The sequence below is a fragment of the Anabrus simplex genome, chromosome 4 (assembly GCF_040414725.1).
Source record: "Anabrus simplex isolate iqAnaSimp1 chromosome 4, ASM4041472v1, whole genome shotgun sequence".
NCBI classification, from domain to species: domain Eukaryota; kingdom Metazoa; phylum Arthropoda; class Insecta; order Orthoptera; family Tettigoniidae; genus Anabrus; species Anabrus simplex.
In genome coordinates this window covers 230,584,347-230,608,567 of record NC_090268.1, presented here as the reverse complement: position 1 = coordinate 230,608,567, position 24,221 = coordinate 230,584,347, and the positions used below count along the sequence as shown (strand labels likewise).

The window sequence follows — 24,221 nt, the reverse complement described above, 5'->3', positions numbered from 1 at the left end:
GAACTGTGAGAAATTGCCACTGACAGTCGTTGGACGAGAGCGGAATCGTATACTTATGTTGTAAGTCTCCATGTGCCTCACACAAATTGCATTATGAAATAAAAATAAACCTTGCTTCTCTTGCCTCGGTATTCATCAGTAATCTTTAGCATTTACATGGTCAATAAAGGAATAAATAGGTATGGCACATAATCAAAGTACAGCTATGTGAAAGGAAGTGATTTCATTTGATGCTTCACTATTTCAGAATGAAGTACTTGTCAGATAGACGCACGCGTTAATGATAAGCTGGTTGTGGCGGAGATGGAGAACAGAGACGGGAAGAGGGAACAGGGGACGTGCTCACATGCGGAAGGATACTTTTCCTAAGCTCTTGAGTTGAATGTCAGTATAATTGTTCAATTTAAAATTTAGCCTCTTCTATTGTATTTGCAAGTAATGCTAAATCGTTCGCAAAAGCAAGGCAGTTGAGTTTAATACTTCTACCAGTCTTGATAGTTGGTTGGCATTTCACACATAACCTTCTCCAATGCACAATTAAATAACAATGGTGAAAGGCCGTCTCCTTGTAAAGTCCAGTTCTTACAGTGAATGATTCTGATAATTCACTTCTAAATTTAACTTTTGCCTTCGTATTTTTAAAAGTGATACTAATGAGGTTAACAAATTTTTGGTGTAAGCCAAATTCTTCAAAGCTTTTTAATAATGATTCACGATGAATACTGTCGTATGCTTTTTTTAAAATCTACAAACGTGATGGCTAGACCCTTACTTCAAACTCTTTGGTGCTTCATTATCCATTTTAAACTAATGATTTGATCTGGACAGCTTCTACCTGGTCGAAATCCTCCCTGATATTCTCCAAGTTCTTGGTCGAGTTGTTCTTGGATTCTTGTGTATATAATCTTGGATAAAATCTTGTATGTAATATCAAGCAAGGATATCCCCTGATAATTATTTGGATCGGAGCGATCACCTTTCTTATCCAGCGGGTGGATTATCGCTGTATTCCATTCCTCGGGAAGCTTCTCCGTGTTCCAAATATCAATGATGTATTTATGTAGGTTTTGAGTAGTCTGATCATTAGCATTCTTCCATATTTCTGCTACTATTTGATTCTCTCCTGCTGCTTTGTAGTTCTTAAGTGCATTAATTGCTGTTTTCACTTCATTGTAAAGTGGTGGGTTAATCTTTTGTAATGGAGTTTATTTATTACGAAAAGTTTGACAAAACTCAACAATCTTAATATATTGTTTTATTTTTAACACAGTATTAACAAACAACTTCTTTATACTGTATTTATGTAATAAATGTTGATAAAATCGAGCATGAACGATGGCAGGGAAATCAACGTAGGAAGTTGAAAGTTATTTTTGGAAGTGGGAAGAGCCTTTGCAAATTATTACAGAAACAACCATAGGAATCAAACTGAATTGAAAGGTCATGAGAAGAAACTGCCTGATGTGTGGTTTGTTTGAAGGATGTTTTGAAGGAACTGTTGGTTTTGAAATTATAAATGAGCAACTAGAGGTTATACAGCAAAATAGGAAATACTGGATGCTAAAGAAAAGATAACAGTGCAGAGCAAATGATATGTGTGCAGTCTTTGCACATGAGTACTGGAAGATTGCCTAGACTGGGGCTTTTACCCTGTTGGACTTGCACTGTCAGTTTCCTTTGACTGTATTCACAAAATATTGCCATTTCTTTACTGGTATTTTATGGGTACTTCTACTTTAATATTTAGTACTTTTGACTGTTAACTTGCAGTGCTTGTTAAAGTTATAACTGAATATGAATAGTTGATATGTCATATTTGAAAGAATACAGATTTGCATTTAATTGAGTTAACTGGAAACTAGAAGTAATGTTCGTGAATGATAATGCCTTAAAATACGACTCTTGACTTTTGTATATTATTGTAATTTTTCTGTAGGACTAAATTTTCTTTTACTATAATATCAAGCATTGTATGCTATTTGCAGGAAATTGAAGATGCTTTGAACGAGACTATATGTGAGACTGAAAACATCTTACGAACTAGTCCCATGACTCCGGAATGCTGCAGCATCGGCCTGCACGATATGAAAGTAATGGTTCAAGAAGCAAATCAGCGTTGCAAAGAACTTTGCATTGATTATGTAAGTACATGATATCTACTGTATATGAATCAAAAGTACAGCAAGTAAAGTGAGGAAAAACTACCGTATTTCCTGGCATAATCATTGCATATTTTTGGCCTAATTTCTTTTTGAAAGAACAAGGTGTGAATGATTATGTTAAGAAGAATTTGAGCCAAAATCAGAATATATACGGAATTCAAAAAACATGTATTATTCAAGTAATTAACCACAAAACCCAGAACCCATAAATCTTGTCGGATCTTGTCAACATAATAATTTTATATATCCCAGAGTGCGTTCCTCAGGTAAACAAGTGACTTACTAATTTGTACTGGTTTTTATGTCATTGCAGTTAAAATTCAAGAAAACGCAATGGAATATACCACTGTGGAAATTTACCAGATTCAGTTGTCAGTGCTTGAGGGATCTACGTCGCTGTAGCTCGAATGCGATGAGATATCGCTATCTTCGCCACTGTTCTGCCATAATACGTCCTCACTGCATTGGAAATTCCTATCTTTTTGAAACTCTTCACCACTGTTATGAGAATAATAAGTTTCCAACTTCTTATCACCCACAAGCACACAAGTTCCTATAACAGCTGTTTTATCTTGCCACCGGGCATCAGGTCATGATTTCTACTAATCATCCCTTCGTTATAAAGCCTACGCAGATGGTCTTGAAATGGCTTATTGAAACATATGTCCAGGGACTGCAGGATGGATGTCCGACCACAGGGAATGATTATGAATTGTGTCTTCCTTTCATCAGGAAGAAGATCCTTCACTTTAGTAACGAAATGAACTCTGAAATTATCCAAGAGAAGCATAGCTGGCTGTTTCAGCAATACTGCTGGTTGTCTGTACTATGTTGTCTTCATCCCTTGGGTTTCGCGTGCACATGTATGTTTCAAGGGAATTTAATGCCCTTCAGCACAGTTTTACTTTTAATAATAATATATGGCAGCAGCTTTCTTCTGTCTGCAGTAATGGCAAGCATTACTATACAGCATAGTTTCTTGTTACCAGTTTATTTTGATGGAATACTCAAAGCACCTCTTGCTGTGATAAACTGCGTGAGGTACATCAAACCAAACTGGCATATGATCAGTCTTGCCAGTTTGTAAAAACAGATAAGAGTTTCCAGGCACTGTCATAGCACAATGCAGTGGAAGGCAGCGACTTTCTTAGTATAATTCGATGGAGATTTCTGGCATATAGTTGTCCTCTGCACAAACCAGCCACTAGTATCCTTACATTTATTTATTATGCCGAGCCACTTTTCATCCCTTCGTTTGCACTATCTCGTAAGTCACAGTAAGTAAACTCGTGTCCTCATCCTGAGGTGGTTCAGCTCTTTTTAGGCACACCCCCGATGGAGGTGAGCGTAAGTCACAGTACAACCTCCATAGTGCATTTGCTGAACATAATCAAAGAGTACTTGGTCCACCTGCTGAAAATTGCTGGGTTTAGGGCCTATAAATCCATGCCTGGTCGAATTTGAATTTTTGAAATTATCTTTCTGTATACACCACTCTCGAACCATCCTGTCACTATCAGCTTGATACTGTTCCACCACCACTGGTAAAGAAATAACTGAAACTGTCAGGCTGTAGGACCACTATGCCATTCCATGAATCACCGGCAACCAAGGTCACAACTGGTGGTAGCAACAATTCAGCTTATGTATAAATGATTACTGAAAGCACACACTGGCCTTTCTGGGTAACTTTGTCTTATTGGATACTTAAAAATGTTGCCTGAGTGTCTGGCTGCATAACATCATTCGCTTAGAAAATATTGTCCTTATACTCGCTGCATGTACCTACCATAAATGATAATATGATGCTATGATTATGCCGTGAAACTTTGTTTTCCACCAATTTTAGGACTGGGAAAATACAATGTGACGATTATGCCACGGCGATGAATATGCCAGGAAATACGGTAATTGATGAAGAGAAAGGAACTTTTAAAAATAGATAATCTTGTTGTTCAAAGCAACAACTATTATCAAACAAATCTGCTGCACAGACGTTCATCTGTTGCATCATCAAAGATGTTGTTAAAGGGACTTGGGTGGGACAGGTGGGAGCTGTCTCACCCAGTAATTTTTTATGTCTTTCTGATGTTAGTGATTTATTTCTTCTGCTAAGCTAAATGTAGTTTGGATGAATTACAGTAAAATAATCGTGCACTGAAACACCTAATCATTCCTATACCGAGTGAGGAGGTAAGGCTCGTGTTCTAGATTCTGATAACTGTACTTATTTCCAGTAATTGAGGATTGTCAGTTGGCAGTGCTGAGTGGAAAGCTGAAACCATACTGATTATGAGCTAGCACTCTGCACCTGCACTGTTTTCTACTGTTTGGAAAATGTGTTACTAACAGGGGAAATCTGCAGTGCTCTCGGGTTATATATGGAGATTGTCACATCATAATTAGAGTTTAAATTGTCCCTGAAGAATAAAAACATTGTCAGTGTCAAGGATGCGATTATTATTTTCCATGAAATGAGCCCAGAAGAAAGGTGTTTACTGGTAGTTTCAAATGTGGATGCCATCTTAAACTGCTGCTGGTTTTACCAAATTCAAGCTGCAGATTAGGAAGAATTTTTAGTGCTTTTCACCACCTAAAAACATATTTGTGTTTTACTACAACTGAAAGGAGACTAAATCATATACCAAGACCACTTAGGCAATGGTGACAACAAGAAATTGGCTACAATTTTTGTTTTAACCTTTATTTACAATACTTATAAAAATCTGACATTGTTACTATACATTCATTTGGGAGACTACTCTTATTGTTAGCTAAATAATTCTTTATTATGCAATCCAGTTTTGATATGTACAAATGAAGTGAAACATTTTCAAGAGATTTCCAGTCTTCTTTTAGCACTTTCATGCTTTTATCACATGCTAGGCAGACCAGTTCTTGGTGATCAACACCCATGTGTGAACTGTAATGGCAAAATGTTTTAGTCATGCGATGCTTATTGAAGGGACGAAAGAAGGCACAAATCTTTCTATGGTTGTGCGATACAGGATCCAAAGTCTGTATAGGTGGTTACTCATTCAAAACATTACTTATCACCATTTGAGGGATCACATCAAATTTAGGGTATTTAGGCATCTTGTAAACCAGTGTTTCACTAGTTCTTCTACCGGGTGAGTTGGCCGTGCTGTTAGGGACGCGCAGCTGTGAGCTTGCATCCAGGAGATAGTGGGTTCGAACCCCACTGTCGACAGCCCTGAAGATGTTTTTCCGTGGTTTCCCATTTTCACACCAGGCAAATGCTGGGGCTGTACCTTAATTAAGGCTATGGCTGCTTCCTTCCTACTCCTAGTCCTTTCCTATGCTATCATCACCATAAGACCTATTTGTGTTGGTGCGATGTGAAACAAATTGTAAAAAATTAATAATAATAAAAAATAACTAGTTTTTCTGATAACGTCTTCTGGACAATGGCTTTTCCTTGTTATGAAGACTGTTGTGGCAATACATGATATTATGGCTATGTTCAGATGACCATAGAAAATGTAAATTAGCCAACAAAATGTTCTGTGACTAGTGGATATGCCACTACACATTTAGTCCAGGGTGTTTACTTGTTTAGTTGAGTTACAGAGCTCAATCATTGTAGGCTTATGGTTGGTTTCATCTATTGCTGGTTATTCATGTGTTCTGGAGAGGAGGATAACTGAAATTTAATGTACAATAGAAAAATATGACACTAATATTAAACATTTGTACTTCAGATGATGGTATTTCTCAACAAGAGAAACAATCAAACCAGCCTCTTGCAATAGTGTTGTTATGAATTCCTTTTATGAGAACACATATCTCAAAAATGGAAAATGTTACAGTCGTGAAAATTGGTATTTAGAAGATCCTTTACTAATAAAGAAACAAGTATTTTTTTCATGAATTCTTTTTATGGGAGTACTTATATCTCAGAACTGAAGGTAACAGACATGAACATTGGTATTTGGAATCTCCTTTAAACATTAAAAAAGCCTTCTTTTCTTAGGGGGGATCACCTTAACGGCGGTGGGGAAAAAGGAGTTGAGACCAATTGATTTTACTGTTCATAATGTATTTGATTCTGGTCTTAATCCAATCATTCTTAATCTTTCCTGGGTTCGTCTTCAAGAGCCATCTTTTCCTTTGGAGAACCTAAAGTTAGATTACAGTAGATTCTCCTGGCATAAAATTAAAAATTTAAACACTTTTGAAATAAACGATAGGAATGATATTGACCATGCAATTGTTCACGTCTATAATAAGGTCAATAATGCACGGAAGTATATCATTCATATCACCAGAAACCCCGCGTACTTACCTACACGCGACAATGGTGCTGGTCACATTGTCAGCAATGACAATGGCAGCAGATGTAATATACCGCCAAGTAGCGGTCATGCATCAGAGCTATGGAAATGACACCAACAGCGCTTTGTTTCACTTCGTGTTGATTGCTCTGAACTCTCAGTCTTTGTTTGTAGAATAGCGGAGTTGCAACACGGAATATGAAGAATTAAACGGTGTCATAAACACAAAATTTTAAATTAATAAAAGAAGTATTTTTAAGTTTGTATATTTACTTCTGCACTTCAAAGAATATTTCTCGAGGGCGTTGTATTGTCCGGTGGGGACGGTGGCCTTGAGACACGACATAAGAAGCGCAAGTTCATAACTTTCTGGTTTGGCGTTCATTGTTTTCTGTACGCATTGTAAATCAGAAAACAGTTGTGTATTCAATTGATAACGTTTCAGGCATTCTAATACATTTAATATGGCTGTTGAATGGTTGAATATAAATGCGCAATGATGCTCCATTCTATCATTCTAATTATTGGTGATGGAGCTTGCCTGTTTAGGGCAGTACCCTTTCTTTTGTATGACACTCAAGTCATGGCCCGAGAGGTATGTGATGAAATAGTGACTCTCGTGGTGAGAAGATTTTTGTATAATGTCACATGATAGAGATGGAAATAATTATAGCAGTTCTGCCGACTACTTCACTGATATGTTGCAGTTTCATACTTATGGAGGTTTATGCAAGTTAGTGGCTGCGGCACAAATATATTTCACAATGTTCGAGGTCTATCTCAATGGAGAGCTGTATGAAAAATTTGGTGTAGAAGGGAACCCCGTAAAGAGACTGCGTTTTACTTCTATGCAAGCATACCCACCTTTAAGAAACATGCTAGCAAAACATCGTGCTAAATTTACAGACGCCATTAGAAGAAAACAGCTCATACAATCTTCTACTAAATATCAACAAAGCCCAGATGTTCACTAATTACCAGTAGAATCATCCAGAGGTTCACAGAACAGCAGCAGCTAATTACCAGCAGAATCATCCAGAAGTTCACAGAGCAGCAGCAGCTAATTACCAGCAAAAATATCCGGAGGTTCACAGAGCAGTCGTTCATAGACATGAGCATAATAATCCAGGAGGATGATCGGAAAGGTGATTTCTCCCATGGAAGATAAAAGCTTTTTCTGGGATGAAGTATGACTCGGAGATAGCTTATGAAACTGATACAGCCGTATCCCTGGGCACTATGAGTCATAAATGCATATACTAAAGAGTCTCCTCGTATGTGCTGTAGCGCTGGTAAAGTGCATCTTCCGGCTTTTTTGCCCCTTCCTGAGACGTTTTATAGTTTCATCATGGGTCTGCATCCTGAGCGCATACATTTCATGGACCGCATTAGAATATACAATGGCTGCTTTCAAATGACTTCTTTTAGAGCCAAAAAAGTTATGGAAGATGGGTTTATGTCAACTTTCAAAGTGCAGGGTCAAGTGTATCACTTAATTGGTAGTCTGCAACCTCTGCCTGAAAAAGACCCGCAGTTAAATAGCTTTATTTTGTTGGAGAGGATGAGAGGGAGGCACGCTTAAGATGCACCAACTTCCCTGATGTAAAGCAAGGCCTGGTAAAACAATTGCAGGCGATGTTGCACCATAATAACCCGTACATAAAGGACTTAAAAACTACTCTCGAGAAAGTACCTCAAAATTTTCAAGACTTTCAAGTTGTAATACCCGCTGACAGAAAACCAGCCAAAGCTCATAGAGGACGATTTAATGTACCGTCAGTAAGGGAAGTAGCATTGGTCATAGTTGGACAACAGTTTAAAAAACTAGATATTGTATTACAAAGTCATGGTAACAAATTACAATGCATCAATGAAGTGCACCGTTCGTATGATGCATTGCAGTATCCACTACTTTTCTCTCGTGGTGAAGATGGTTACTCCATTGGCATCTCTCAGATTGACCCGAAAACAAAATTACCCTTTCAAACAGTTTTTGCATTAAACTTTTATTTTTACCATATAATGATCAAACATATGGAAACCAACCATTTATTGTACTGCTAATCTCTTTTCAGTCTATACTTAGTTGATATGTATGCAAAAATTGAGACAGAGTGACTAAATTTCATTAGAAGCAACCAGCAGCAAATCAGAGCTGATAATTACATACACCTTAGAGATGCTATAGGAAGACAAGATACCGATATCGCTCAGCTTGGTCAGATTATAGTACTTCCATCATCTTGCAGTGGGTCACCACGGTATATGCATGAAAAGACTCAGGACGCCATGACATACATTCGCCATTACGGTCGCTCTGATCTATTCATTACATTTACATGTAATCCTTGATGGAAAGAAATTGCAAGTACATTACTATCTGGACAACAGCTTCATGACCGTCATGATATCACAGCTAGGGTGTTTCACTTAAAAGTTAAGGTGTTTTTGGCATTGCTAACAAAGGGCAATTTGTTTGGGGAAGTGTGTTGTTTTATATATTCCGTTGAATTGCAAAAACCTGGTCTGCCTCATATACACATTTTGTTGTGGCTACAATGCATTTCTCTAGATAAATTAGATTGTGTTATTTGTGTGGAGATACCACCTCTGCAAAAGATCCTCTCTGTCATGAAATTATCAAGGCAAATACGATCCACGGGCCTTGTGGTAATTTAAATAACAGATACAGATCCCTCTGTATGAAAGCAGGTAGCTGCAGCAAGAAGTTTCCTCGACCTCTCATCCAAGAGACTCAAACAGCAGAAGATGGAGACCCACAATATTGACGAAGAGCTCCAGGAGATGATGGTTTCACTGTTGAAATAAATGGTGTGACCCTTGATAACCGGTGGGTAGTGCCATATGACCCTGTTCTTTCACGTACTTTCGGTGCTCATATTCATGTGGAATACTGTAACTCTGTGAAATGCATAAAATACATATGTAAATATGTTAATAAAGGAAGTGATCAGGCAACAATTAGTCTTGAAAATGAAAAGAATGAAGTCAAATTCTATGAGAATGGTCGATACATAAGCAGCTCCGGGGCTGTATGGAGAATTCTGCCTTTTCCCATCCATGAGAGGTTCCCTACAGTCTTCCATCTCGCTGTGCATTTAGAAAATGGACAGTGTATCTATTTTAATCCAAATGACTGCAATAACTTGATAAATATGATTAATAATCCACCAAAAACTACACTTTTAGCATTTTTTGACTTATGCGAAACAGATGATTTTGCAAAAACACTTCTTTATGTTGAAGTTTCCTCTTATTATATATGGAAAAGTAATAAATTTGAGAGAAGGAAACATGAAAATGACGTCAATGGCTGGCCGGGATTAAAGAAAGACCAGGCTTTACGTAGGGTGTATACAATCCACCCTATTAACACAGTGTGTTATTTTTGCCTTTAACTTCATGAAGTCCGAAGCCCCACATCTTTCTTGGATTTGAAGACTGTTAATGGCACGATTCAACCCACATACCAGCAGCATGTAAAGCTTGCTAGAAGACGAAAGGCTCTGGAATGCAACTATAGAAGAATCTGCGCTTTGTCATTTTCCGTTTAGATTACGTGAACTTTTTGCAGTAATGTTGATATTTTGTCAATTGTCAGATGCTTTAAATCTTTGGGAGAAATGCAAGGGATAGCCTTTCTGAAGATATACGGCATCGAATGGAGCCAGAATTAAAACATGGAGATGTTCACCTAATCTTAAATGAAGCATACAATAATGCTTGGTTTGTCTTGAAGATACAGTGCTCTCTTTGGGAGGTCAGTGCCTACAACAGTATGGTTTACCTCAGAAATCAAGATGTGAAGCAGTCTTACAAAACACAGACTACCTCCGGGAGATCAGCTACGATCCAAATATTTTAGCACAGGTTGTAAGTGCTACCGAAAATTCGTTAAATGATGAACAGTCCTATGTTTATGACCAAATTTTAGAACATACATACATACATTATCATTATAGACTGTTATGCCTTTCAGCGTTCAGTCTGCAAGCCTCTGAGAATTTACTAAACGTCGCTACAATCCTCGATTTGCAACTAGTGTTGTGGCCTCATTTAGTTCTATACCTCTTATCTTTAAATCGTTAGAAACCGAGTCTAACCATCGTCGTCTTGGTCTCCCTCTACTTCTCTTACCCTCCATAACAGAGTCCATTATTCTCCTAGGTAACCTATCCCCCTCCATTCGCCTCAAATGACCCCACCACCGAAGCCGGTTTATGCGTACAGCTTCATCCATCGAGTTCATTCCTAAATTAGCCTTTAGCTCCTCATTCTGAGTACCCTCCTGCCATTGTTCCCACCTGTTTGTACCAGCAATCATTCTCGCTACTTTCATGTCTGTTACTTCTAACTTATGATAAGATATCCTGAGTCCACCCAGCTTTCACTCCCGTAAAGCAAAGTTTGTCTGAAAACAGACCGATGTAAAGATAGTTTCGTCTGGGAGCTGACTTCCTTCTTACAGAATACTGCTGATCGCAACTGCGAGCTCACTGCATTAGCTTTACTACATCTTCAATCTCACTTACTATATTACCATCCTGGGAGAACACACACCCTAAATATTTGAAATTATCGACCTGTTCTAGCTTTGTATCACCAATCCGACATTCGATTCTGTTGAATTACTTACCTACTGACATCAATTTAGTCTTCGAGAGGCTAATTTTCATACCATACTCATTGCACCTATTTTCAAGTTCCAAGATATTACACTGCAGGCTTTCTGCACAGTCTGCCATTAACACCAAGTCGTCAGCATAGGCCAAACTGCTTACTACATTTCCACCTAACTGAATCCCTCCCTGCCATTTTATACCTTTCAGCAGATGATCCATGTAAACTACGAACAGCAAAGGTGAAAGATTACAGCCTTGTCTAACTCCTGTAAGTACCCTGAACCAAGAACTCATTCTACCATCAGTTCTCACTGAAGCCCAGTTATCAACATAAATGCCTTTGATTGATTTTAATAATCTACCTTTAATTCCATAGTCCCCCAGTATGGCGAACATCTTTTCCCTCGGTACCCTGTCATATGCTTTCTCTAGATCTACGAAACATAAACACAACTGCCTATTCCTGTCGTACCATTTTTCAATTACCTGGCGCATACTGAAAATCTGATCCTGACAGCCTCTCTGTGGTCTGAAACCACACTGGTTTTCATCCAACTTCCTCTCAACGACTGATCGCACCCTCCCTTCCAGGATGCCAGTGAATACTTTGCCTGGTATACTAATTGATGAGATACCTCGATAGTTGTTGCAATCCTTCCTGTTCCCTTGCTTATAGATAGGTGCAATTACTGCTTTTGTCCAATCTGAAGGTACCTTACCAATACTCCACGCTAATTTTACTACTCTATGAAGCCATTTCATCCCTGCCTTCCCACTGTACTTCACCATTTCAGGTCTAATTTCATCTATTCCTGCTGCCTTATGACAATGGAGTTTATTTACTATCCTTTCCACTTCCTCAAGCATAATTTCACCAACATCCTTTTCCTCCTCCCCATGAGCTTGGCTGTTTGCAACACCACCATGACTATTTCCTTTTACATTCAGAAGATGTTTGAATATTCCCTCCACCTCTCCAGTGATTCCCTGGGATCTATTATGAGTTCACCTGAATTACTCAAAACACTGTTCATTTCCTTATACCCTCCCTACCTAAGATTCTTCATTACTGTCCAGAAAGGTTTCCCTGCTGCTTGACCTAGCCTTTCCAGGTTATTACCAAAATCTTCCCATGACTTCTTTTTGGATTCAACAACTATTTGTTTCGCTCTGTTTCTTTCATCTATGTACCAATCCCTGTCTGCCTTGGCCCTTGTTTGGAGCCATTTCTGATAAGCCTTCTTTTTACATTTACAGGCTGCTCTCACTTCATCATTCCACCAAGATGTTCGCCTTTTCTCATCTTTACACACAGTTGTTCCTAGGCATTCCCTTGCTGTTTCTATTACAGCATCCCTGTATGCCACCCATTAACTTTCTATATCCTGAACCTGCTTACTGTCTACTGTTCGAAACTTCTCACTAATCATATCCATGTACTTCTGTCTAATTTCCTCGTCCTGGAGACTTTCTACCCTTATTCGTTTGCAGACAGATTTCACTTTCTCTACCCTAGGCCTAGAGATACTTAGTTCACTACAGATCAGATAGTGGTCTGTATCATTGGAAAATCCGCGAAAAACTCATACATTCCTAACAGATTTCCTGAATTCAAAGTCTGTTAAGATATAGTCTATTATGGATCTGGTACCCCTAGCCTCCCATGTGTAGCGGTGAATAGCCTTATGCTTGAAGAATGTATTCGTAACAGCTAAACCCATACTAGCAGAGAAGTCCAGCAAAAGCTTCCCATTCCCGTTAGCTTCCATATCTTCCCCACATTTACCAATCACCCTTTCATATCCTTCAGTTCTATTCCCAACTCTCGCATTGAAATCGCCCATTAGCACTATTCTATCCTTGCTGTTGACCCTGACCACGATGTCACTCAATGCTTCATAAAACTTGTCAACTTCATCCTCATCTGCACCCTCACATGGTGAATACACGGACACAATTCTTGTCCTAATTCTTCCCACTGACAAATCTACCCATATCATTTGCTCATTTACGTGCCTAACAGAAACTATGTTGCGTGCAATGGTTTTCCTGATAAAGAGCCCTACCCCAGACTCTGCCCTTCCCTTTTGAACACCCGTTAAGTACACTTTATAATCTCCTATCTCTTCCCCATTATCTCCCCTTACCCGAATATCACTTACTCCTAGCACATCCAGATGCATCCTCTTTGCTGACAGCCAGTTCTACCTTCTTTCTTCCATAAGCCCCATTAATATTGATAGCTCCCCATCGAATTCCATTTCGTTCGCCAAGTTGTTTCCAAGGAGTCCCTCGCCAGTCAAATGGGAGTGGGACTCCATTACTCCCATAGGTCCGAGGCTTGCTTAAAGTGTTCTGAGCTCGGTAAATTCATGAGGCAGGATGCTGCCCTACTTGCACATAGTCCAAGTGAGGATCTCTCCTCTAACGGGTTATGGACCACCGGTGAATTGTATAGTCCTAGCCGCCTGAGCACAAGGAGGGCCACGACTCAGAATATGTCCGAGATGCCCACTCCCATTCCATAGCAACTGGTATCCCGACTCTCAGGACCACTTACTAGGCCACTCAGATGTTGCCCATGGTTCACGAACTAGGACGTGACTACAGTAACCCACAAAGCATCGAAAAAAGACACAGGTCAGACATTTTTCTTAGACGCTCCTGGGGGCACTGGTAAGACATTTGTCATAAATCTTTTATTGGCAAGAATACGAAAAGATCGTGGGATAGCCTTGGCTGTTGCTTCTTCAGGCATTGCTGCTATGCTTCTGGAAGGAGGTAAAACAGCTTACTCTCCTTTCAAACTGCCCTTGAACATGATGCGAGTAGACACACCTATGTGTAATATTTCCAAACAGAGTACCATAGCGCAAGTTTTGAGGGAGTATAAGCTAATAATTTGGGATGAATGCACAACGGCACACAAGGGCAGATTTGAGGCTCTCAGTGGAATATTACAGTACAAGATATAAGAGAAAACAAATGCTTGATGGGAGGGGTTACCGTGCTGTTAGCTGGAGATTTTCGCCAAACATTACCTGTTATACCTAGGGCTACACGGGCAGACAAAGTCAAATCATGCCTAGAGGCTTCATATTTGTGGAAACATATTCTGAAACTTACACTTCATAGAAATATGAGAGTCCATTTAAGAGGTGATAGATCTGCTGGGCTATTCACTGAGATGTTACTGAAAATAGGCAATGGAAATTACCCTTCAGTGGAAGGTAAATTCACCATCCCCTCAGATTTGGGTACAGTGATTACGTCACTTCCAGAGCTAATTTCTAGAATATATCCTGATATAAGAAACATCAAGGACAAGCCCATAGAATGGTTGTACGAGCGTGCCATCTTAACTCTGAAGAACGATAAAGCAGCCGCAATTAATTACATCCTTTTAAAGGCCTTAAAAGAACAAGACGTTAAATATAGGTCTTTTGACTCAGTTATCCAAACAGACGCCGCCGTCCATTACCCTGCAGAATTTCTTAATACTCTTATACTTTCTGCTCTTCCATCACATAAAATTCTTAAAATCGGAGCACCTGTAATGTTACTAAGAAATCTTAATCCGCCTAAATTGTGCAATGGAACTAGGCTACAACTAAAAGCTTTGCATAAAAACATTGTAGAAGCCACAATAATCACTGGGTCAGCTTGGGTGGGGAGACAGTTTTCATCCCAAGAATACCGTTAACCCCAACAGAATATCCCTTTGAGTTTAAAAGAATACAGTTCCCTCTCAAGGTGTGCTTTGCCATGACTATTAATAAATCTCAAGGACAGTCATTGAAATTGGCTGGCATCAGCTTGAGAGAGGACTGTTTCTCACATGGACAGTTATATATCGCATGTTCCAGAGTTAGCTCTGCCAGTAGTCTGGTCATCTTAGCCCCAAAAGGTAACACGACAAACGTGGTTTACAAGGAGGTACTGGGGTAGATGAAACTCAATTTTTCGGTGGGTTTTTGTATTTCAGGAATTTTCAGATTATGTCTTTGTGCAGTGCCGAGGAACTATTACTTTTATCAGATTACTAAATCCACTGATTGTCAATCAATGCCCAGACAAAACTACTGGACATAAAGATAATAAAGATAACATAATTTTGGGGACCCGCTTCTACAAAAGTGCAGGCACTCACCAAGGAATGGTTTCAAAAAATTCCACCTCTAAGGGGGTGAAACAGGGATAAAACCCTCAGAACCAGAATACTCACTACTCCGAAACTGTTCACCGGACAAAGTACAATGATTGCTCATTCATGTACTAGATGTTAAATAGGGCAAAAGACCATAAGTGTTAAATGAGGGTATTTATTTTATTTATTCATGTCAGAAGTACAAAATGAAAAAGAATCATGAAATGGACACAAGTACACAAATATGTGTTCATTAAGTGACTTTACACAGTTCCCACCCAAAACTTAACCACTTCGAGAGCACTTGAATTACCTTGAGACAAATCACTCATTGAACAACTGGATGGGCATAAGAGATGTTGTGTTGTTTGAAATTTGCCACAATCACATAGATCTTTCTTGGTCTGAAACTGTTCAACATATGACACTGTCATTTCACATTATGGTTCTTCCTATATGTCTTAGATTTTAAATAAGAAGTGGTCTAAAAATAACGCAACCGTAGAGGATTTAGACTGAGGGGTTGGGCGGAGGGAAGAGGTGGCTGAGGTCTGATGAAACACCGCTTGACATACAAGGTTGAAATGTCACATGATGGTTACCCCTCAGTGTCTTAGATTCTAAATGAGATGTATTAAAACAATACACCCCTAAGGGGTTCTGAATGGGGGTAAGGGCTGATGATAAAAATATTCCTCTGATATCGCTTGACGTACGGGGCTGCAATTTCACATGGTGGTTGCTCCTATATGTCTTAGACTTCAAATAAGAAGTGGTCTTAAAACATTGCAGCCCAGAGGAGTTTTCAGTGGCAGGGGTGGGGTGAGGCCTGATAAAAAAATTATTAATTTCTCTGAAATCACTTGACTTACGAAGTAAACATTTTAAATCATATCGTAGGTATTAAGTAACATCAGGTTTGAAAAAATAACCCCTCAGGGAGTTAAATGGGGCTTAATGTCCTTAAACAATATATTCATTCCTCCAAAAAGTTTAACATACGAAGATAAAATTGGAAATGGCGGTATATATTTTAAGTCCCAGGTGTAAAATAGGAGATATTTTTAAACATTCCACCCCTAAGGGGTAAAATAAATTGTTCATTCCTTCAAAACGTTTGACCTACAAAGTTGTAATTTTACAAGAAAGTTATTCTTTTATGTCCTAAGTGTCAATTACCGTATACTTCGAAACATTTCTCCCCTAAATTGTTTCACGTACAAACTTTAAGTTGTAAATGGAGGTTGGTCTTCTTTGTGCTAGATGTTATATAAGAAAATATTCTACACCTCTAATACTGCTTGACGTACAAATCACAATTTCGCAGGTTGATCGCTTATGCGTTCTAGATGTTAACTAATATAGGATTTTAATCATTCCTATTCTATGGGATTAACATTAGTTTTACATCCAAAATGAAATAATCATACTTCCAAAACCGTTTGATGTACAAACTGAGGATATATTTTATGGGCCCAGTCGACGGTGAACTTTCCAAAATGTTAAACATTCAATTATAAGTTTCAGTATAATACCGTAGCAAAGCACGGGCATCTTGCTAGTATTTAAATAAATATGACCATAAATGTATTATGGAATTATCGCAGAGAATTAGAAGCAAAGAGATACATTTCCGTGGATAATTTAAAATTGATAAATATCTCAAAAAGGATTCATTTTATAGTGAACTTTGTGAAATAGATTCAGTAATTTGGGAATAGTTGGATTTATTTGCAGTGATAAGAAGGTAGTCAAAATTCCAAAGTAGCTAGTAAGTAGGTAGGCTATTGGGTTATTCGGTTTATTAGTTTAATGAATTTCAGTATTATAACTTAGTTGACATTAGACAATCAATTCAACTAAACTCTCTAGCCTATACTATGATTTTGAGTCATGCTCATGAGCACTCAGAATAATCTGTTTTATATTGGGAAGAGCCGCTCAGTATTCTCTCAGTTCATATGTCACTGCACAAGACTTAAATAATCGAATCACAAGATCACCACAGTACGTGGACAGTGAGTAAGTGAGCCGACTGATGCAATAACTTAACTAAAAAGAAAACTGTGAATACAGTGAAATTTCCAAGTTCTTTGAAATTATTTAAGAAAAGACTAGGCAAACAATTGATATGTAATCTGCCACCTGGGTGACAACCCTAAATGTAGATCATTGATGATTGTGTGTACAGATATTTTAAATCTAATTCTATATACTTATTTAATGGAGTTGTCACTGTGGAGGGCGAAGTCTTCGTAACATCAAAACTTAACACCAATGACCTAGATGTTAGGCCCCTTTAAACAGTAAGCAGACAAACATCAAAACTTGATGCGAAAAGGTGGCTGCAGGAGAAACCTGAATCTGAAAGCTGGATGCTGCATAGGAAAGCAGTTCATAGAATGAAGACCAGGTGGCAGCAGTGAGTACTGAATGTTGTCGCTGTCTATCAGTACACACTACACGGATATAATACGAACGGTGATTCTAAATGTTGCAAGAGACTATTCTCATTTTAGATCCCGTATTGAAAATCAAAATGTGTCGTGAATTGGATCATCGTATTGATTCAGTAACATGAATGGAATCAAACGAATCTAATATCCCATCTCTGATCCAAACAGGGCTCATGAAGCTTGTCAGGCATAAGGAAACCCTGGGGTCCATTATAACTATCATGCTTAGCACGTGTGCACTCTTGTTTTGCTGATGCTCAAGCTAAGCTGCTTTGCACGCTGCAGAGTAGCATGGGGCAAGCAAGCCTGAAGTAGAATTTGTACATCTTTGTTGCAAGTGGTTCTTATATTATTTCTGAGCCAGAGAAGTGTACATGGGATTATTCCTTCATGGTCTCTTCCTCAGTTTTGGTGTATTCTCAGCTCTCTCATTGAAGTGAATTAATAGAGTTATAGCTGTCTTTAGAGAGGATCTTTTGGAGTCTGGCACATTCAGAAACCTCTTCTATCTCCTTGTAGTGCCTTTTCCGTGAATCTCTTTTTGTCACTCTTAGAGCTTCATTGAACTTGGTTCTGCAATTGTTCACTTTTGTGAAGTTTATTCACTCGTGCCTTCCTCACTGCTGTGTTTGTTTGCTAAACACGACTTTCATGTTTCCTTTGTGTGTTCAGGACATACCCAGTCTTTGCACTTGAAGCAGGTCCTCGTTGTTTTGTTCCTAGCACGACCACACAGATAGCAGCGACCTTTTTTTTGCTGTTTTTTTCCTGGAATAGTTTTCTGGACTTCCTGCTGTTTAGAAAAAGGCGTCCACATTGTCTTATCTCTCACGGAACCATATCCTTTAGTACTCGCCTATTCCTTCATCAATTCCAGGACAAGTGAATGCAGGAAAACTATTCTTTCTACCTTATCATACACATGTGCTGCCTCGAAGATTCTTAATGCATTTATGTCACCTATATTCAAAATATCAAAAAAGATGGTGAGAGGCCCTCTTCGAGAATTGTGTGCCACATCATATACAGAACACATCTGATCCAGAACATCTACTCCGCACTTTGAGGAATTATAATTCATGGTCATGACAGGTCTTTTCAATTCACCGGCAGATGCATCAATGGCATTATCATGATACAACCGTGTCCTTTTTTTGGTACATAGGAAAGGCACGTGCAGTCCTTTTGGAATCCAAACAAGCTGCTGTTTACTTCAAGGTTTTTTGATATCAAAAAGTTCCTTGGGATCTGTGGTTTATTCTTTTTTACAGTCCCATTATACATCAGTTTTTTGTTACGAAGTAGATCAAAAGCCAGTGGTACAGGTGAGAACGAGTTATCACGTGTAATGTTCCAGTTACTCGCTTGAACTGGCTCCACTAAATGTTTAATAACTGAATCAGGTTTGTTATCGTATTCCTTGTTCATTTGTTTTGTCTTCCTATATATGGAAATACATTATGTTTCTCTACACCCATACTCTTTTCCTTCCAAAAATATTCAACTTCTACTGACAAATTAACATTAGTCAACATGTTCTTACTTCATTTTAATACCGGGCAAGTTGGCCGTGCGGTTAGGAGCGTGCAGCTGTGAGTTTGCATCCGGGAGAGAGTGGGTTCGAGCCCCACTGTCGGCAGCCCTGAAGATGGTTTTCCATGGTTTCCCATTTTCACACCAGGCAAATACTGGGGCTGTTCCTTACTTAAGGCCACGGCCGATTCCTTCCCACTCCTAGGCCTTTCCTATCCCATTGTCGCCATAAGACCTATCTGTGTCGGTGGGAACAGTGGAAGGAGGGTACTCGGAATGAGGAGATAAAGGCTAATTTAGGAATGAACTTGATGGATGAAGCTGTTCGCATAAACCGGCTTCGGTGGTGTCATGTGAGGCGAATGGAGGAGGTTAGGTTACCTAGGAGAATAATGGACTCTGTTATGGAGAGTAAGAGAAGTAGAGGTAGACCAAGACGACTATGGTTAGACTCAGTTTCTAACGATTTAAAGATAAGAGGTATAGAACTAAATGAGGCCACAACACTTGTTGCAAAGCGAGGATTGTGGCGATGTTTAGTAAATTCACAAAGGCTTGCAGACTGAACGCTGAAAGGCATAACAGTCTATAATGATAATGTATGTATGTATGTATGTATGTATGTATGATGATTAGTTAATTTTATAAACTGATCAAAGTAATCTTCTATCTCTGGGAAAGCCCATAATGAGAACAAAACACGTAGAGTTAATATTGACAAATTCCTATGAAGTATTTTATATTCCTTTGAAACCAACATAGTCAATATTCAATTTAAAAAATATACATTTTTCTTTTTAGTATTTCTATGGAATTCAAGCTGGCTGTATGGCCAGACCATTTTAGCCTACAGTAGTGGAACATGGTCTTTCCTCCCATTCCATTACACAAATTTATAGTTGACTTGCTTCTCGTATATTGATTGTTTAGCTCTTTGAGGAACTCCCTTGCCCCTAACTAGGCTTTGTACTTGGCTGATGGTATTGGATTTGTCAACCTATTCAGCACTTGCTGTGGCACTACCCTGGTATTTAAAATTATTCACACGCTCCCTGTAGTAAGAGATTATAAGGAGTAGATGCCCTGCTCTTCTTTATTGCTTCTGTCTTTGTCTTGAAATTTTGTGTTCAAGTCTTCCTCTGAACATCCTTCTCATTTTCTTCCCAGATATGGCAACATCATTGAAAACCTTAAAGACTTAAGACTACTCTTTCCACTATACATTTATTATTTTACTGTCTGGTTCATAATGGTGCACCCAGGACATTTCTGCTGCCACAGTTCTATAGAGAAAGTATTTCCTTTACAAGCATCTCATTTTCTCCCCAGATATGGCAACTATGCACATTTGTGATAATCAGACCCATCTGCTTTACTTCTTCCCATCCTTGGGTCATGGTGTACAATATTGTTCACAGAGCTCTGAACTCACATTGACATCTATTGCAATTTCATTGACAGTTACTTGTCTGTTGTCACAGATTTGGTTCTCAATCTGCTGATTCACTGTCTAACTTCTCACACAAATTAGTCTTCCATTTGTGTGTTTTTAAAATTCTCCCACCTGTTCATATATTCCCCCCTGACTCAACAAACTGTTTCCAAACTGAAATTCCATTTAGAAGTTTTCACTCCCTGTGACCATTGTAAACAAGATTTTTTATTGTGCATACATTTCCATTTACTTTCAAATAAAATTCCTTTTTATTTAATTACTTTCCTTCATGTAATGTGTTTTATGGAACTACCCTACAGTTATCCTAAGTGACTCTCTTGACATTTGGTTCCACATGTCATTCTCATTTTTGCATGTGTAATTGATACTTTCTCCCTTGAGAACACAGCCTCTTCAGATATATGAAGTATTCAGTTATGAAAACTCCCCTATAAATTGATATGCTGGTTTTCAGATTAACATAAATTAGAGATGGATGCTGCCTCATCATTTCAGCATTTCTTCTTCTTTTCTCTTCTTCTTCTTATTCTTCTTCTTCTTCTTCTTTTCTCTTCTTCTTCTTCTTCTTCTTCTATCACCCTTGTCTGGGGAGCTCCTGGGTCAGGCATTACAGTAGATCATTGAACTCCATGTTATCCTCTTTTTCCACTGTTCATCTTTGTATACAGTTTTCATCTCCACTTGTCATCTTCCAATATCCTCCTTATTCTGTTCCCCCCATCTCTTTTTCAATCTCCCTCTCGGTCTTACTCTCGGAATTCTGTTTGGTTTCATTATTTTGAAATGCCCAAACCATCTAAGTTAAGCCTTCAGGATATCTAAGGTGGTGGTGATTATTGTTTTAAGAGGAGGTACAATTAGAAGGAAAATGAAAGAGGTCAGGCACTTCAAAGAATAAAGGTATTGGCAAAAGAAATGGAAGGGCCACCAAAGCCTCGCAAGCCATCGGGGTTGGAAAAGAACAAGAGTTGACCAAGGGAAGTTGTATAGGAAAGACAGAGGTAAGGAACATGGCATAAGTGGATACAATGCCAGACTCAGCTAGGGGAACCATGGTCGCCAACCCATGCTTCCAAGTTGAGAACCGCTAGTCCCCCTTTTTGTCACAGGGGATACTGTGGATGTATTCTACTGCCGCCACCCACATGGGCTAGGATGCCTTAGGAGGAAATTTCTTTCCAAGAGAGGTCCCATTATTAGTCATGTTATATGCAATTGTGTGAGGTTTTCTTTGTCTGGTGGCGTTTTCGAGAGACCAATAGCTTGAACTAAGTTTTCAAGAGTTTAGTTGTCTTCAGGAAGGAATGTTGAGATGCACTCAAGAGGATAAGCATAATGCTATGTTCTCATAAGTGTAATCCTACAGTTTAAAATATTTTGTAATCTATATTTATGCCTGTAGATCCTTTTTGTCCTAGTGTGCTTTTAAAGATTTTTTTCTTATGTATTGAATTAACATGACCCTTGCCACAGGAATTCAGCCGCCAGCATAGAGTTGGTCAATCCAGCCTGGAGCAAACGGTGAGGGTTCGAAATCGTGGCAAATGTTGGGTTGCTTATTGGAAACCTTCGTATTTCCTACAGTGGCTTGAACGATTGCGCCTTCATGATCCGGTAAGTACAAATATTTCACATCTTCAGCCTGTAGAACTGTATGCTTGATGTAGATCAAAAGGAGGAAACATTGTTTGTACTATTGTTAGATGAAACAGGTGATTTTTTTAAACGAATTCTGAATATAGGTTAGCAATTTCAGTTAAAGAAGTAATTAGTAGGCTATCGTCTATGGCAATATCTTTAATTGGATAAAAATTATTATATTTTACAAATACCTCAAATAAAATCCAAATTTATGCGTGTCTTTAAAGGGAACTTTCATATGATGTATATTTTTGGAGAGAGAGGAGCATGGAAAGGAACACACAATAGTTTATGTTTATGAGTTTCATCAGGGAAAGGGTGAGCGACAAATTATGCAGAATTAGTTTCTGGTTGAGATGACATACAATTTGAAGCAGAATGCTTACACTGAGCTGCTGGACTGCCAGTTTTTCTGCCCATTGTTCCATCATCTGAATAAGGTATATAACATTCTCATTGCTGTCGTCCAGGACATCAGTTCCCATGTTGACTGGACTGCAAATGTGACATGCATCTGTATTGGCCCTTAAAATCTCCATATTTGAATACAACTGAAGACCGGAAACACTATCTTGAACAATGTGTTAAATGTCAAGGATGGCATCCAGTCAATTTGGTTGACCTCCGCTACTCTTTGGTGCAAGAATGGTTGAACATTGTCTCCTATATCCAGAATTTTATTCAACCCATTTCACAGCAGATCTGCTGGAGTTATGCTATTATTAGTATATTTTCATCACAACTATTTTCTTGTCCAGTGAGCTTATCTCGAGTCTACCACTGAGCTCGATATCTGCAGTCGCTTAAGTGCGGCCAGTATCCAGTATTCGGGAGATAGTGGCTTCGAACCCCACTGTCGGCAGCCCTGAAAATGGTTTTCCATGGTTTCCCATTTTCACACCAGGCAAATGCTGGGGCTGTACCTTAACTAAGGCCATGGTGGCTGTACCTTAACTAAGGCCGTGGTTGCTTCCTATCCCATTGTCATCATAAGACCTATCTGTGTTGAAGCGACGTAAAGCAACTTATATATATCGCTTCTACCAATACTGATGATGACCTGTTTTGTTAAAAAGGTCAATGCTGGGCTTAACACTCCTTTTATGAAGTGACAAACTATGACAGGTATTGCATTCCAAACAGAAAAAAGGAATCTTCAATAGGATTCAACCCATAAACAACATCTAGCACATGGACATGTATAAGTTACCTAATGTTTATCAACTAAATGCAGTATAGTCCCAAATTCTGCATTCGACAGATTAGCTGAAACTTCAAAACATGATACACATAATACAACACTACATAGCCTACAGTACTCGGGAATGCATATTGTTCCTGAAACATGTATGATAGAATAAATAATTTTCAGTCATTAAAAGTTTATTGACAAGGTGGACCCAACATTAACTATATTAAATAGTTTCTTTACAGGATCAAAGAAAATACCTGTTATGGTTAAGTTTATCAACAGTCACCATCCTCATCGCATGTTTAAACCACTGTGGTCTGGAAGTGCTCACTTTGTCTAATAGAGATTTGTTAATGCCTGCTTTCTATCTCACCTCTTTTTTTCATAACTTGTCCATCCTAGTCTTCTGGATAATGGATCTCAGGAACTTCATCTCCACTACCTGCAGTGGTGACCAGTCTCTCTTAATGAGGGTAATACCATAGGTCAAGAACGGTATAAAGCAGCAGTTGAACAGTGCTAATTTTGCTTTCTTTAAAATCTCATCATCCCTACTAATATGTAGTCCACTCAGCTGGTAATCTCTCTTATATCTGCCAGGCTGAGTAGCTCGGGCGGTAGAACATTGGCCTTCTGAGCCCAGCTTGACAGGTTCAATACTGGCTTAGTCCGGTGGTATTTGAAGGTGCTCAAATA

General features: G+C 38.8%; 1 protein-coding gene across 4 annotated transcripts in view; it reads left to right on the top strand.

Moving 5' to 3' along the window:
- neb (nebbish) overlaps positions 1-24,221 on the top strand; it is a 468,801-nt gene that overhangs the window by 424,243 nt on the left and 20,337 nt on the right. For all 4 annotated transcript variants that reach the window (XM_067145417.2, XM_068227214.1, XM_068227215.1 and 1 more), the window contains 2 exons: positions 1,986-2,141; positions 22,166-22,306. In XM_067145417.2, the coding sequence (XP_067001518.2) occupies positions 1,986-2,141; positions 22,166-22,306 (297 nt within the window). The remainder of the gene's footprint in view (positions 1-1,985; positions 2,142-22,165; positions 22,307-24,221) is intronic.